Source organism: Notolepis coatsorum (assembly GCF_963971535.1).
Source record: "Notolepis coatsorum genome assembly, chromosome: 9".
Taxonomy (NCBI): Eukaryota; Metazoa; Chordata; class Actinopteri; order Aulopiformes; family Paralepididae; genus Notolepis; species Notolepis coatsorum.
Window position 1 is genome coordinate 139531158 of NC_140173.1, and position 17500 is coordinate 139548657.

General features: G+C 45.9%; 1 protein-coding gene across 1 annotated transcript in view; it reads right to left on the bottom strand.

Annotated features, from left to right (window-relative positions):
* LOC311234781 (uncharacterized protein) overlaps positions 1–17500 on the bottom strand; it is a gene marked incomplete at both ends in the record, with an annotated part of 68616 nt that overhangs the window by 34465 nt on the left and 16651 nt on the right. The window contains 4 exons of the mRNA XM_084322025.1: positions 4294–4344; positions 13513–13557; positions 14949–15002; positions 17471–17500. The exon at positions 17471–17500 is cut by the window's right edge and continues 24 nt beyond it. Coding sequence (XP_084178151.1) covers positions 4294–4344; positions 13513–13557; positions 14949–15002; positions 17471–17500 — 180 coding nt within the window. The remainder of the gene's footprint in view (positions 1–4293; positions 4345–13512; positions 13558–14948; positions 15003–17470) is intronic.

The window sequence follows — 17500 nt, forward strand, 5'->3', positions numbered from 1 at the left end:
AGTACAGTACTGTAGCTTACCTAGTTGGTTACAGTACAGTACTGTAGCTTACCTAGTTGGTTACAGTACAGTATGTAGCTTACCTTGTTGGTTACAGTACAGTATGTAGCTTACCTAATTGGTTACAGTACAGTATGTAGCTTACCTAGTTGGTTACAGTACAGTATGTAGCTTACCTAGTTGGTTACAGTACAGTATGTAGCTTACCTAGTTGGTTACAGTACAGTATGTAGCTTACCTTGTTGGTTACAGTACAGTACAGTATGTAGCTTACCTAGTTGGTTACAGTACAGTATGTAGCTTACCTAGTTGGTTACAGTACAGTATGTAGCTTACCTAGTTGGTTACAGTACAGTATGTAGCTTACCTTGGCACCAGGTAGACCTTCCAGCCCTGGCAATCCCATAGCCCCCCGGCTCCCCCTGTCACAGAAAACACACCACATACTTTGACTCAAAGGAAACATAAATGTGTCTGTGGTAAAAACAATATAATAATAATAGGGGATGCACCGAATGGGAAATTCTTGGCCGAAACGGATACCGAAAATAGGAAACAGTTGGCCGAAAACCGAATGCCAAAAGGCCGAAAATTATTAATATAAATATATATATAATGTATTTTTTTTTGTTCAGCTACCTGATTATGGCATAAGACATGATTATGGCAAAACTTTACTTAAATAAACTGAATGAGGTAGAGAAGATATGTAAATATACTGTAGTCTAGTGTGAACAAGGTAGAGAAGATAAGTACAATATACTGTAGTCTAGTATGAATAAGGACGAGAAGTTAAGTAACATATACCGAGTCAGAACGACAGCGTCACCACCACACAAGGCTTAAGGCCGGGGGTTCCCGTGTGAACTTATAAATATCCATTCAGAACAACAGAGCTTGTTGCTTATTGATCGACGTAAACTCATTTCTATACACATCATCGCCACTCTCAATATGCTCGTTTAGGAACGCAAGCCAGCTCCCCACCACTCAGTCAATAATATAGACACTGTATAGGACAATAATACACTTCAGTCTCCAACCCACCGCCGTAGAATTCCACTACTACTTGTTTTTGTGACATACCGACTCAGCGGGGGGTGCCGGCGATAAAATAGAAGCTGCCTTTGAAAAAGTGCAATTAGACCTCCTTCTAAAAATAGAGCCCCCCGCCCCCCCCCCCCCCACCCCCCCCCCCCCCCCCCCCCCCCCCCCCCCCCACCCCCGGTTTCCACTGCAACTGGAAATAGCGATGGTCTCTCTCTCGTCTGCCTCCTCATCCCCCGCCAGAGCCGGCGCGGAGAAATGCCATTATGCACCGCGGAGGGGCGACGGCTGCTGACATAGACGGATTGTGGATTGTGCAGGTAATTGTCATGCATGTAGATTGTCATGAATAAGCGTGAGGCTAAGGAGAGGGGCTGGGGAGAGAGAAAGAGAGAGCTGGGGGGGGGGGGGGGGGAAGAGCGAGAAAGAGAGAGCTGGGGGGGGGGGGGATCAGCTGAGAGACAGATTGGGGCAATTCCGCCACAGCTCTGGGCCTCTCACGCAATTTATTAAAATGTCAAATTAACATCCCGGTGAAAAATCGCTTGGGTGACGAAACAATAAAAAAAACGCAATTGGCCCCAAGAGACTAGAGAATTCAAGTTGATACTGAGAAAGAGAGAGAGGGGGGGGGGGGGCAGTCATATTGTTTCCAATGACACATTTCAGCAGCATGGTGTGGATTGTTTCAGGCTTGAGGGTTGTTGTGGAAGAGGATGTGGTGTGTGTGTGTGGGGGGGGGGGGGGGGTCTTATAGCTGGATGTACAGGGGAGCTGGCAGGGGGCGAGGAGACGTAATATTTTGTTTGTTGTTGTTGTTGTTGTTATGTTATGTTGGAGCTCTATTGAGTGTGGCTCCGCGCCCCCTCCACCCCCACCCCCACCCCCTACCCAGCCTCGAGGGCCGTATTGACTTATGCTGCAGTCAACCAGGAAATGTTAGAAACAACTCCTAACTATTCTTTCTTCCTCTTTGTCAGAGGGTGCGCAGGGGGGGGGGCATGAGAAAGAAAGACATGTTCAAACACCAAAATGTACGACGGCCGGAATCTAACCCACGGTCGACTCACCGCGCTTCCGTCGTCTCCTTTGAGGCCCTTGAGGAAGGAAGAAAGAGACACATTACTTACCCCTGCGGTTAAAATAACGTCTAAACACAAAAAAAAAAATCACAGATGTACTTTCAAAACGTGACTGTAATTCATCACTGTTCAATCTGGACAATTTACAGTGTCGGTAATCGTCGTTTAATCGTTGTGTAATCACTGCTACTGGCTGGCTGTATTTCACAGGCTACTTGCACACGCATGGGCGTTTTAACGACACAGTACCGTTTGTTTACAAAGAAGGATTTGTAACGTGCCAGTGTGTCTGCCTGGCGGTTTAAGCGTCCCAGAAACACAGTGATGGACGACGCCCCCCGTTTCTCCAGCCTTTACCTTAATGCAGGTAAAGAAGCTCTTATTGATCGCTTCAATGGAGCCGTTTGGCTGTGATGGATGTTGCACAAGGCGACTCAGGGGACTCGGCTGTGGCACCGTGTGTTATTGTTTTCTTTCTTTCTATCTTTCTTTCTATTTCCCCCCCCACCACCCAGTTCTCTCCCGGTGGCGGCTGCAGGCGGATCCCCACTGGCAGGTACTGGCAGGCGGACCCCTACTGGCAGGTACTGGCAGGCGGACCCCTACTGGCAGGCGGACCCCTACTGGCAGGTACTGGCAGGGCGGACCCCTACTGGCAGGTACTGGCAGGCGGACCCCTACTGGCAGGCGGACCCTACTGGCAGGTACTGGCAGGCGGACCCCTACTGGCAGGTACTGCAGGCGGACCCTACTGGCAGGTACTGGCAGGCGGACCCCTACTGGCAGGCGGACCCTACTGGCAGGTACTGGCAGGCGGACCCCTACTGGCAGGCTGACCCCCTACTGGCAGGTACTGGCAGGCGACCCCTACTGGCAGGCGGACCCCTACTGGCAGGCTGACCCCTACTGGCAGGCTGACCCCTACTTTTATTTATTTTTTTATTAATCTTGAAAACCTTACCCCATACTTTTTTTCTCTTTTCGCATTACCCTTTTGACGCTAACTGCCTCCGATAGTTTTGAAAAGAGCTCTATAAAGAGCCTTATAAAGAGCTCTATAAAGAGCCCTATAATATATGCTTTAACACATATAAATAATATGTAGCTAATTAATGCTTCAGTCATAAAGAAATGGGTTAGAAGTGACACTGTGACGCTGTGTCGTGGGGATGGGCATCGTTTGGATTTGAACGATTCCGGTTCCAATTCCGATTCTCCATATCGATTCCTGTTCTAACCATTATCTAAAAAAAAAAAAAAAAAAAAAAGGATATCTAACCCTAACTAACCTTACTGTCATGCACTTGTCCTAATAAACTAACCTACACTGTAGCACTCAACACTTTGATGAACAGTGTTACTCAGCTGATACAGTTGTGCCCTTCCTGATGACTTGTCGTACAGAACTTGTAAGTCGCTTTGGATAAAAGCGTCAGCTAAATGACTAAATGTAAATGCAATGTTTTTATTTTTTTTTGAAAAATCTTAATTTTTTTTCATACTATTCACATTTTCAGTTGACTTGATACAGTTTAATTTGGTTGCTGTATTGTAACTAGGGTATTAATTAACAAAGTAAATTATATATATATATATATATTTTTTTTAAGAATCGAAATGAAGAATCGAAATGCAAATATGTTACAAATATGAACCGGAAGTTAGGAACCGGTTTTCGGTGCCCAACCCTACTAACTCGTGGGGATGCTCAGCAGACACCTGTTTGAGAGTCAAGAGAGACCTCTCCTGGGCCTTCAGAGACTCCAACACGACTGACTGTGACAACGTATAGGGAGGACCTGGGAAAGTCAGATTACAATTGTACCATTCCGAATTGTACCACTCCGAATGGACGGCTGTGGTTGTGGTCTGCCAGGTGGAAACTATTATGTGTGTAATTGTTACCCCACGGTGACCAGATCAAATTCCATGTAAAACGTACAACAGTTACTCCACAGTGAAGTGGAATACAGCATTCACTTCAGGTATAGCAATGATGAATATCCTTACCGGAGCACCGGGCGCACCAGGAGGTCCTAAAAGTGCTCCGCCACTCTGAAATGATATATAAAAAATATATCACTGTAGAGTACATCATCATTATATGATGTATATATATGTGTGTAATACATCACAGAGACAATGTCATCTGAAAAGTACTTACCTGGAGTTTGTATAGACTGCTCATCCCATTACCCTCCACGTAGGGGACACCCTGAGAAGAACACACAAGCGTCATCAGCGTAAACAGAGAGTACAAGGATAACATGTAATGGGATTTAAATCAGATTAATAAAAAAGAATGTTAGTTACTCAAAAATTTACATTAATTAAACATTAATAAAATAGGTATTTACCGTACTAAAATAGGTGATTACTATCAAAGGGAGAAAATATTACGTCAGGCTTGGAGATCATTCTTCTGAGAAACATGACACCTACTTCGGAGTTCCACAGGGGAGCTGCCTTGGTCCATTATTATTCTCACTATACATGCTGCCACTCGGAGACATCATTAGAAAACACAATGTATGTTTCCATAGTTAGCTCAGACCTCTCTTAGCATGCGCCGACCCGCATATGGGACGTATCACACATCAACAAGGTGACAAAAACATAATTTTTCCACCTTAGAAACATAGCTAATGTACGGCCGTTTATAAATAAAAAAGACGCTGAAAAACTGATCCATGCCTTTATCTCAAGCCGACGTGACTACTGTAATGCACTGGCCTCCCAAAAAAAAAACACAGAACGACTCCAACTCATTCAAAACTCGGCAGCTAGGCTACTAACTAGAACCAAGAGGAGAGACCACATCAGTCCAGTATTAGCTAACCTCCTCCTTATATACAAAGCACTATGGAACAGGACCAAGCTACATTGCAAATTCTCTAGTCAACTATGTGCCTCTGTGGAATAATATATAAATTCCCCAACTCTCATGTAAAGACATCCCCCTCCCCTCCCCTTTGTCCCCTATCCTGTGTTCCCCCCCCCCCACCCATTTGACCTATCAAATGGGACTCCCTCCTCCCCCTGTTCACTATATAGGGCTCCTCCCGACAGCATTCTGGGTCTCTACCTGGGTCATTTCTGCTGATCACCTGGGGTGAGAGCCTCAGCCATTCTCTCTAAATACTATGTGTATATTTCTATCTGTCTGGCTAATAAACCTTATTATCTTGATCTCAGTTGACTGCGAACCACGAACGACGGCGGGACCAGGCAAAGAGGAACACAACCCAGAGACCTGAGCGACCCACAACAGCAGACCACCACAGAAGGACACACCCCTGGCAGAGAACAGCTTGTCGACAGCGAAGCGACATCTGTCAGATTCATGCCTTCACAAACAAGAACTGTTTCACGAATTTCATATGTATCTGGAAAATTATGAACTAAGAATGTTGATATTATCATAAAGACACATAGCTGACACCTAAATGTCTGATTCACGACGCGAGCGACCGGAAGTAAGCCAAGATTTGCACAGCTATAATTTATGTTGTTTGTTATTTGATATCAAAGTTGCGGACCACTCATTGATATAGGTATTTGAGATTATTAATAAAAGAAAAGGGTGATATTCCCACATCTCTGATATCAAAATAACACACAGACCTCAGTCCAGTCAATCAAGTCACGAATCACGCCATAAATATTTCTATTTCAAACTGTTATGCCAACCACCAGATTAAGGTTTTGAATTGATTTTCATTCAATAATCCGGTAAACCAACAGATCACATTGGCCAAAATTTTCATTATTTTAATTGTTTTCTATTCATTCATTATCTGATAACCGATGGATTACAGCGATCTCATTCTTTTACCATGTCTATTCACTTTTCAATATTTTGCTTGTTCCAAATAATCCTGGTATATTATATATTAATCTCACCCACATTATGAAGAGAAAAACGGACTAACTGTGGAATAATATATTGATTCCCCAACTCTCATGTAAAGACATCCCCCTCCCCTCCCCTTTGTCCCCTATCCTGTGTTCCCCCCCCCCACCCATTTGACCTATCAAATGGGACCCCCTCCTCCCCCTGTTCACTATATAAGGCTCCTCCCGACAGCATTCGGGGTCTCTACCTGGGTCATTTCAGCTGATCACCTAGGGCGAGAGCCTCAGCCATTCTCTCTAAATACTATGTGTATATTTCTATCTGTCTGGCTAATAAACCTTGTTATTAACCGGACCTCGGTTGACTGAGAACGTTCTTCAGGATATCCACAATATCCCACACCTCCTAGAACATTGCGATTATCTACTGCTGGTCTATTGAAGGTTCCAAGCCACAGTCTAAGGAAAATCGGGGATGCAGCCTTTGCAAACTATGCACCAAAGTTATGGAATACACTACCTACGGACATTAGGGAAGCTAGTAATATTTTCAAAAATAAGCTAAAAACTTACCTCTTCACCATAGCCTTCTAATACACTCCGCTGTTGATTGTACTGTAGCACCATTTTACTCTGTCCATTCTATTGCATCATTTGACTATCTATTCTATTCTACAATTTTATTGCACCGTATTATTTTAAATTTTTATTACTTTTCATTACAGGTTCAAAACGGTCAGGTATTAAACTGTGTGGGTATCAAACAAGAGACTGTCAGGCTTTAAAACGGTGTAGGACCCAGGCCTAGAACTGCACCCTGAGAGAGGGAACTGCACCCTGAGAGAGGGAACTGCACCCTGAGAGGCATTTTATTTACTTTTACTGGGTCCTCAGCTCCCCCACGCCTCTGGGTCCCCACGCTTCAGCCTATCAGCTCCCCTACGCCTCTGGGTCCCCACGCTTCAGCCTATCAGCTCCCTCACGCCTCTGGGTCCCCACGCTTCAGCCTATCAGCTCCCTCACGCCTCTGGGTCCCCACGCTTCAGCCTATCAGCTCCCTCACGCCTCTGGGTCCCCACGATTCAGCCTATCAGCTCCCTCACGCCTCTGGGTCCCCACGCTTCAGCCTATCAGCTCCCTCACGCCTCTAGGTCCCCACACTTCAGCCTATCAGCTCCCTCACGCCTCTGGGTCCCCACGCTTCAGCCTATCAGCTCCCTCACGCCTCTGGGTCCCCACACTTCAGCCTATCAGCTCCCTCACGCCTCTCTGTCCCCACGCTTCAGCCTATCAGCTCCCCCACGCCTCTAGGTCTCCACACTTCAGCCTATCAGCTCCCCCACTCCTCTAGGTCCCCACACTTCAGCCTATCAGCTCCCCCACGCCTCTGGGTCAGTCAACTGGTTACCGAGTGTAGGCATACATGGTTTCATTAATATTATTATTATTATTCATTATTATTATTATTATTATTATTATTATTATTATTATTATTATTATTATTATTATTATTATTATTATTATTATTATTATTATTATTATTATTATTCATTATTATACAATTGTCACATACTGTAGCTACTCTGAATAAAAGAAAATCTGGACAAGTTAAAGCTGAGGCAGCCAGAGAGAGAGAGAGATGCTGAGATGATAGATGTTTTGTGTGTGTGTGTGTGCGTATTCCCCTTACCTTTTCTATTACTATTTCCATTCATCCTGTTTTTTTTTATTTGTTTTTTTATTGATCTTTTCCCTCCTCCTTTTTCCTCCGATTTTCTCCCATCCCAATGTTAGTCGTTATGCCAATTCCCAATCCCCTTCCTGGTCGCTGCGCACTTACCCCACACAGTCGGTCTGGGAGAGTGGAGGCTATCACGTGCTTCCTCCGACACACGTCTAGCCAATCAACCGCTTCTTTTCACCTGGCAGCGCGGACTCTCACTAAGAGGGTGTAACGTGTGGAAGGATCACACTACCCCCCTTAGATCCTATCCGCGCTGAGCAGGCGCCCCGACCGAACTGTAGGAGTCGCTGTTTACAACGACCCGGACCCACCCCGCCAGCTTTCCCACCCTCTAATACAGCCAATTGTATTAGTGTGAACGGCCAGCCAAGCTGGTGACAACGCCGGAGCTGTGAGCTGGATTCGAACAGGTGAATCCAGCGTCTCCGGCGTTTGGTGACGAACGCAATCTCCGCTACGCCACCTGACCGCCCTCATTCATCCTGGTTTGTACATATTTAATGGTTCTAGACGACGCCTAATGACATGTGATATTCAGCTGCATTAATGGCAAGTCGGAAGTGGGATGTTTTATGATTTAGGCTGCGGTTACACTATGGCCAGTTTTCATTTCGTTTTCAGGGTCAGTTTCGCTTTTCAGAACGCAACGTAATGGCAGGCAAGTTAGACATCGTTTTTGCCTCCTGAGCAGAGTGATGTATATACATGTAGTACAATGCCAAAGCAGTAGGTGGCAGTAGGTGGCGATGTAGTTCAAACATGAAGGCCATTTTCAACCAATCAAAAAAGTTGAATGTGCCAATACACTTCCTGCAAAAAAACTAAAACAATCCACCATCTTTAAATGCCTTTCGTGAGCCATTTAGCCAACATAGCATTTATTTTTCAGCAAAGAAAGTGCAATAAAAGTGCAATAAACAAAACGGATACATTCACTGTGTGTTCTGCCTCTCATTTGTTGATGAAACAAAACTAACATCAACACAATTGACCACCAAGAGCGGAGTTTAGTCTCACAAAAAGATTGTCGCCGATTTTGATAGCTTACGTGCTAACGTGATTAAGATATGCCAGTATAACAGTATAGCATTGTGGCTAGCAGCAAAGTTTGTTAGCTTACGTGCTAATGTGATTGGGATATGCCATTATAACAGTATAGCATTGTGGCTAGCAGCTTGGTAACGTTAATGCTAGCAGAATGAATGGATGTAAACTTTATTTAACAGATTGCAGAATGGGTACAATACAATACGGCTCAATTATTGTTAAGGGAATGCAGACTGTTGTAGCTTGGACTGGGCTCCTTATAACAATAACTTGACAACACATGGTAGCCGCAGCTACTTGGGACAGCTCTGCTATAAACACTGGAAATAACCGTGCAGGTCTCTACTGCGCATGGGCGTTGAGCAACAACGGCTCCGTATCCGGCTCACGCAGATTACATGGCACCATTGTCGGCGAGTTTTGGCGAGTGTCCAAAACGGAAACACCTTTTCAGCGTTGCCAGTAGGACAACGCGTTTTCCTGCCAAAACGCTGTTTCTTTTGAACTTGGACAGCAAACGTAATCATTCAGCAACAAAAACGTTGCTGTATTCCCCAGTGTAACCATGGCCTTAAAGACATCAGAACTCCAAGCTTCAACCATTCAGGTTGTAAAAACATCAGTTCCTCATCATCAGTATATGTCATCTCAGCCATGCCTCCCCTGCCTGTGTGTTCTCTGCTCTTTAACCTCCTCACAGCAAAACTATAGGTTGGTTCTGTTCAGTCCTTACATGCTACATGAGAGAGATCAATAGCTTTACCACCTGAAGAGAGAGAGAGAGAGCCAGAGAGACCAAGAGAGAGAGACAAAGAGAGAGAGAGAGAGAGAGCCAGAGAGACCAAGAGAGAGAGACAAAGAGAGAGCGAGAGAGAGAGCCAGAGAGACCAAGAGAGAGAGACAAAGAGAGAGAGAGAGAGAGAGAGAGAGAGAGAGAGAGAGAGAGAGAGAGAGAGAGAGAGAGAGAGAGGCCAGTCATGTGTGTTTGAATCCTCACACCCGCTTTGACACGTACAGTATCTATTACGTTATTATTGACAATTTGCAGACTTGATGTCGAGTCAATGTAACATACTGTAATGAGACGGTAGCTAAAGTAATCACAAATAATATTTAATTAAATAATAATTACCATGGTTTTGGCATAAAGAAGAAACTAAAGTAACGACAGACAGACAAGAACACACACTGCACAGACGGGATCAGCATCAGACGAAAGGGAAGACAGAATACTTATACATGAGGGAATGACGAGACGAGACACACCTGGGTTAATTACAAATGGGCACAGCTGAGGGGAGAACGATAAGGACTACAAAACCACAGGGCGGCTAGGTGGTGTAGTGGGCAAGGCACTCGCCACCAGTGTGGAGACGCTAGGATTCGCGTGTTCGAATCCAGCTCTCCACATTGTTTTTCAGTTTGGCTGGTCGTCCGCAGTAATACACATTGGCCGTATTACGGGGAGGGAAAACTGAAGGGTGGGGATCGAACGTTGTGAACAAGCGACTCGGTTGGTGCGCAAGTCGGTTGGTGCGCCTGCGCAGTGGAATCAGGAAGTGTCGGGGGCAGCGTGAGCCTCCCACGCGTTACTCCTCGACACTGAGAGATCGAGCTGCGCAGGTGAAAAGATGCGACTGCTGTTACCTCAAGTACCGGAGGGGACTTGTGCTATGTATGACTTAGTCCACATTGCAGCCGGCTTGTGGGAGGCAAGAAACAGCGTTCGTGACAGGGGAGGGTTGAATTGGATGATACGAAATTGGGATGGGAGAAAATATGGAAAAATGGGAGAAAAAGTGGATAAAAAAAAAAAAAAAAGGACTACAAAACCACGACAGGGAACTACAGCTAGACACAACACATCACACTAGGAGCGCCTGATCAGGGCACAAAACACACAACAGTATCGCAGAAAATAGAAGAGCAGCACGATGACTGAAAGACGTTGAGGCTGCAAGGAATATAACCACATCCCTCCTATACCTAACCACACCCCTCCCAGTCCTAACCCCACCCCTCCTATACCTAACCACACCCCTCCCAGTCCTAACCCCACCCCTCCCAGTTCTAACCCCACCCCTCCCAGTCCTAACCCCACCCCTCCTATACCTAACCACACCCCTCCCAGTCCTAACCCCACCCCTCCTATACCTAACCACACCCCTCCCAGTCCTAACCCCACCCCTCCCAGTTCTAACCCCACCCCTCCCAGTCCTAACCCCACCCCTCCTATACCTAACCACACCCCTCCCAGTCCTAACCCCACCCCTCCTATACCTAACCACACCCCTCCCAGTCCTAACCCCACCCCTCCTATACCTAACCACACCCCTCCCAGTCCTAACCCCACCCCTCCTATACCTAACCCCACCCCTCCCAGTCCTAACCCCACCCCTCCTATACCTAACCACACCCCTCCTATACCTAACCCCACCCCTCCCAGTCCTAACCCCACCCCTCCTATACCTAACCACATCCCTCCTATACCTAACCCCACCTCTCCCAGTCCTAACCCCACCCCTCCCAGCCCTAACCCCACCCCTCCTATACCTAACCACACCCCTCCTATACCTAACCCCACCCCTCCCAGCCCTAACCCCACCCCTACTATACCTAACCCCACCCCTCCCAGTCCTAACCCCACCCCTACTATACCTAACCCCACCCCTCCCAGTCCTAACCCCACCCCTACTATACCTAACCCCACCCCTCCCAGCCCTAACCCCACCCCTCCCAGTCCTAACCCCACCCCTATTATACCTAACCCCACCCCTCCCAGTCCTAACCCCACCCCTCCTGTACCTAACCCCACCCCTCCCAGCCCTAGCCCCACCCCTCCTATACCTAACTCCACCCCTCCTATACCTAACTCCACCCCTCCTATACCTAACCCCACCCCTCCTATACCTAACCCCACGCCTCCCAGTCCTAACCCCACCCCTCCTATACCAAATCCCACCCTTCCCGGCCCTAACTCCACCCCTACAAACCCTAACCCCACCCCTCCCAGCCCTAACCCCACCCCTCCTATACCTAACCCCACCCCTCCCAGCCCTAACCCCACCCCTCCTATACCTAACCCCACCCCTCCCGGCCCTAACCCCACCCCTCCTATACCTAACCCCACCCCTCCCGGCCCTAACTCCACCCCTCCAAGCCCTAACCCCACCCCTCCCGGTCCTAACCCCACCCGGTGGTTGTATGATGGATGTGAGGTGAGCAGAGAGAGAGTCAAGGTTCTCATTTAAAGGCGAGTGGAAGCTGTGCTCTTTTTAGGCACTGAAGCATCTCTTCCTGTCCTCCCTGACTGCTGTTTTATGAGCCCAGGTTGTGTGTGTGTGTGTGTGTGTGCGCGTGGAGAAGTGGTACGAGTATGTGTGTGTGTGTGTGTGTGTGTGGAGAAGTGGAATGGGTATTTGTGTGTGTGTGTGTGTGTGTGTGTGTGTGTGTGTGTGTGTGTGCGCGTGGAGAAGTGGAACGATTATGTGTGTGTGTGTGTGTGTGTGTGTGTGTGGAGAAGTGGAACGGGTATTTGTGTGTGTGTGCGTGTGTGTGGAGAGAAGTGGACGGTGTGTGTGTGTGTGTGTGTGTGGAGTAGTGGAAGGTGTGTGTGTGTGGGGGGGGGGGGGGGGGGGGGAGAGGGGGGGAACAGGAGGTTCAAGGGGACGCCTGATGAATTATAGATTCTTTAGAAGTGCTTACTCACCGGCCTTTTTAAAAAGGGAGGGGGAGGGGGGGGGGGGGGGGATCGACTGCCAGCTGCTGCAGTACCTGCAGCTCGGCTCACCACGTCTCCATGGCGTGGCATTTGTACTCTTTCATCAGCCGCGTGGTGTTTGATCCAGCGCGTGGCTAACCGCTGTGTGCGAGTGGAGCGTAAGGCGTTATTGATGTTGGTATCAACAGGTGGTGGAGGGGGTGCCACGCCGAGGGCCTCCTTCAGGGTCCCGTGGGTACACAGGAGGTGCCGAGGAGTCAGGCGGCTCACATATTTGAGCTATGCTATTATGTTTGTTTTTTTATCCACTTTTTCTCCCATTTTCAATTTTTCTCCCATCCCAATTTCGTATCGTCCAATTCAACCCTCCCCCGTCTTTGAACGCTGTTTCTTGCCTCCCACAAGCCGGCTGCAATGTGGACTAAGTCATACATAGCACAAGTCTCCTCCGACGGACTCACTACCACGGCACGGATGCACTTGAAACTGTCCGTGTTTGAAAAGCTGGATCCAAAGTCCATGGGATTTCCAGCAATCACACCCTCCAAGACCCGTGGCCATCATAGCCACGTTAGCAACAGAGTTATCGACCGTGGCAAGTGACTTCCTCTCTGCCTCAAACATCTATAATATTATTGAGATGTTATATGAACTGTACTACAAGGACCATTCATAAATAATTGCTCTTTTTGGGATCCGATGTCCCAACAATGAACCTCAGTGTGTTTTAGGAGGATCTTGACATCATGTGAGTCAGTTAGTGTCCATTAAGAAGAGCAACACCCGATCCTCAGGAGGACATGGCGACCTAGAAGGACGGGGGCACATTTGAAGGGTATAGGAGAACATAATATTGCCCCCCACCCACTCCCCCGACTGAGATCTGAGTGGGGGCCGTGAGCCATTATCGATAGCTGGCACTCAATGAGGGAGCAAGAGGAGGATGAGGAGGAGGAGGAGGAGGAGGAGGAGGAGGAGGAGGAGGAGGAGGAGGAGGAGGAGGAGGAGAAACTTACTGGGGGCCCAGGAAGTCCCGGTCTGCCTGGGGGGCCTTCGGTCCCCTGCCAAACACAAAACCATTAAAGATCGTTAGAGCGAGAAGGGATTCAGGGCACAGCTGCTGCACATCACACTACACACCACCCCCTCTTTCATGAGATAATAACGTTGAGCATGATACCCTTTATGAAAATGAGGATGAAGTGATACGATTCTATACGTTGTTCTGGCGACCGATCTGTCAACGCTAGAAAACGACAGTCGGGTTTTCAATCAGGAATGTACCTCGCCACTTTCCATACATGATACTGTAACGTGAAGTTCTGTGCAAGGCATGCCTCCGTCCATACATATATATATATCCTTTTATCTATTCCTTCTTGGAAAGAAAACTCTTATTTCTTTCTCTTTTTAGCCAGAGGGGGTCTGTTCAATAATCATATTTTTTAGTTTTTGCATAATTCACCACAATGAAATCCACCATGTAATGAATATGAATTTTCACGTGCAAAACAGTAAAATATAATCAAATATATGTTCTCTGGAACAAGCCATATATTAGTAATAGGCTGCAAGCCGTTTCCATCTTAACCTCTGTGAACCCTCTGCCATGTCAACACACAGTAGCTTTAAATAGCTTCATGAATAAAGCATGTAGCCTGATGTGTGCACCACCGCCTATGTATAGAACATACAACATACAACACACACCACGGTCTAGGCTGCTTGTCAACACATGTATAGAACATACAACATACAACACACACCACGGTCTAGGCTGCTTGTCAACACATGTATAGAACATACAACACACACCACGGTCTAGGCTGCTTGTCAACACATGTATAGAACATACAACACACACCACGGTCTAGGCTGCTTGTCAACACATGTATAGAACATACAACACACACACCACGGTCTAGGCTGCTTGTCAACACATGTATAGAACATACAACACACACCACGGTCTAGGCTGCTTGTCAACACATGTATAGAACATACAACACACACCACGGTCTAGGCTGCTTGTCAACACATGTATAGAACATACAACACACACCACGGTCTAGGCTGCTTGTCAACACATGTATAGAACATACAACACACACCACGGTCTAGGCTGCTTGTCAACACATGTATAGAACATACAACACACACCACGGTCTAGGCTGCTTGTCAACACATGTATAGAACATACAACACACACCACGGTCTAGGCTGCTTGTCAACACATGTATAGAACATACAACACACACACCACGGTCTAGGCTGCTTGTCAACACATGTATAGAACATACAACACACACCACGGTCTAGGCTGCTTGTCAACACATGTATAGAACATACAACACACACCACGGTCTAGGCTGCTTGTCAACACATCAGGACACGTCACACACCACGGTCTATCTCTAGGCTGTATCTCAACACATGTTTTAACATGTCTTACTTTGTCTCCTTTTGGTCCAAACTGCCCCAGTGGACCGGGTCGACCCATGAGTCCCTGCAAGCAGAAACAAAGGTCAGTGATGAAATGTGATATTCAGCTGCATTCATGGCAAGTCGGAACTGGGACAGTTTTTACGATTTCAGAACTCCAACCATTCAGGTTGGAAAAAAAAACATCAGTACATCATTCATCATTCATCAGTTCATCATTCATCATTCATCAGTTACACATGTTAGACAGGTACACATGTTTTTCAGTGGTGTATTTCCAAAAGGTCAACTTTTCAGAACAAATATTAAAAGTTTTAATGTGATATTGGTGACTATAGTATAGACTTTAATGTGAAACACAAAACCATTAAAGATTGTTAGAGTGAGAAGGGATTCAGGCCACTGCTGCTACTCATCACACTGAACAACCCCCCTCTTTCCTGAGATAATAACATTAATGCTAAACGCTTTGATAATAACATTAATGCTAAAAGCTTTGATAATAACATTAATGCTAAAAGCTTTAATGTGATATTGGTGACTCTAGACTTTAATGTGATATTGGTGACTCTAGACTTTAATGTGATATTGGTGATTATCGACTTTAATGTGATATTGGTGACTCTAGACTTTAATGTGACTGTGATATTGGTGATTATAGACTTTAATGTGATATTGGTGATTCTAGACTTATATGTGATATTGGTGATTCTAGACTTTAATGTGATATTGGTGATTCTTGACTTATATGTGATATTGGTGATTATAGACTTTAATGTGATATTGGTGATTCTTGACTTATATGTGATATTGGTGATTATAGACTTTAATGTGATATTGGTGACTATAGACTTTAACACATTAATTGCCAAACACGAGTTAACTCGTTATAGCCCGCCAATCGAATTCTGCCAACGAGTAAACTCGTTATTGGATCGTTATTTCTTTTATTCGCTATTTCCATTCATAATTCATCCTGCTATGCTGTAGGACTGTGTGGCACTCTGAGTCTGAGACTGCAACGGTCCGATACCGCCGCCTAACGCCTTGCGGCCGCTATTGCACTCCATTTGAAACGATGTGGTTTGTTTTCTAGGCCGAGCTGCAGCGTGCATGCAGGGTCTAAACACTCCAGCAAGACAAGCGCTTATAGGGATGGCATCGACGAGGGTCCCTGCCCCCCTATTCATTTTCTTTGGTGGATAACGTTGGACACACGATCGCGATCAGTATTTGGAATGGCGATCAGATAATTGGATTATTCTTTTTGCAGTACATCATAGACAAGGTAGTAGGCTTAATGGAATGAATAATCAAATGAGATCTATTGCTAGCGAAAATAATTAGTTCAACTCTTTCAGAATAAGTAGATACAAACAAGCCCAAAGAGTATCTAATTGATACGAATTAATAGATACTTATGAGGATATCTGTACTGTATGCGCTCGGCTTAGGTATCATGTACTTTATATATAAACAAAGATTTCAAGGCGCGACATCCGAAATAACGGTGTCAGAGAGGCTTGGAGGCTATACAGTTTCACTATTAATCAGGTTTTAATCTGTTTCGGACATCATCCATACATGCATTTAATTGATTAACCTTTGGTTTATACCAGTGACGCCTCACGTTCATCATCAGATAACACTAACAGTGCTTGAACAGATAAATGCATTTTCTCAAATTCATTCGTCAAAACGTCAAAGGCTTGCAATTGCTCATTAATTTTCTCAAGTCACATCCACGTCATGAAATCCGTCAAACAGCGCATCTCCTCAGACATTTTAATCCCAGTTACAATATCACAATAACGTGTGAGTGACAGTGATATAATTCAACAATCCACAGATTCAGATTCCTCGTAATTCATAATCCACAGTCCACGTATAAAGACGCTTCAATTTATGCTTGACTGAAACACAATCCGGGCGCTCTGTTAAACAAATATATCCACAGCGGAGAATATGAAACTAATCAGAGCCAAACGCCCAATAGGTTTCATTCATTAAAAATATCCCAGCGGGATTCACATTTGCAATGCTCCGTGTTATTAAAATAACCTGTGTGTCGCGACGCGCGAGCGCCGTATCGGTTCCGTATAACTATGACGTGCGTTATTTAGGACAAAGTAAATCTATAGGCTGAATATGATTTATTATCAGCATTTTAGGTATATTATTTTACATTTCAAAAGCCCCCTCTAGAAAAACAAAGCACAAAAACATAATTCAGAATGGTATAATGGATCTAGACTGTGAGAAATATTTCAGGAAGCGAGCTGCATTTCTTTGCGAGGGTGTGGCCATGGTTTATCCAGCTAACTGAACTAAACTCTGCCCTCGACCAGGTTCAAACTTTCTGATCTGTTGCCATAGCGATTTAGACAATCCGACGTGGGGGAACGGAAAGGTCTGGCTTAAGTCAAGCTATGCTGAAAATTATCCGGCTAACTCAGTTAGCCAGGTACGAGGAACAGGGCCCTGGACCATGTGTAGCACTATCCAGGTAATGCAGGATGAGGGCTTGCTTACCGGGGCACCCGTCCGTCCTGTCATCCCTGG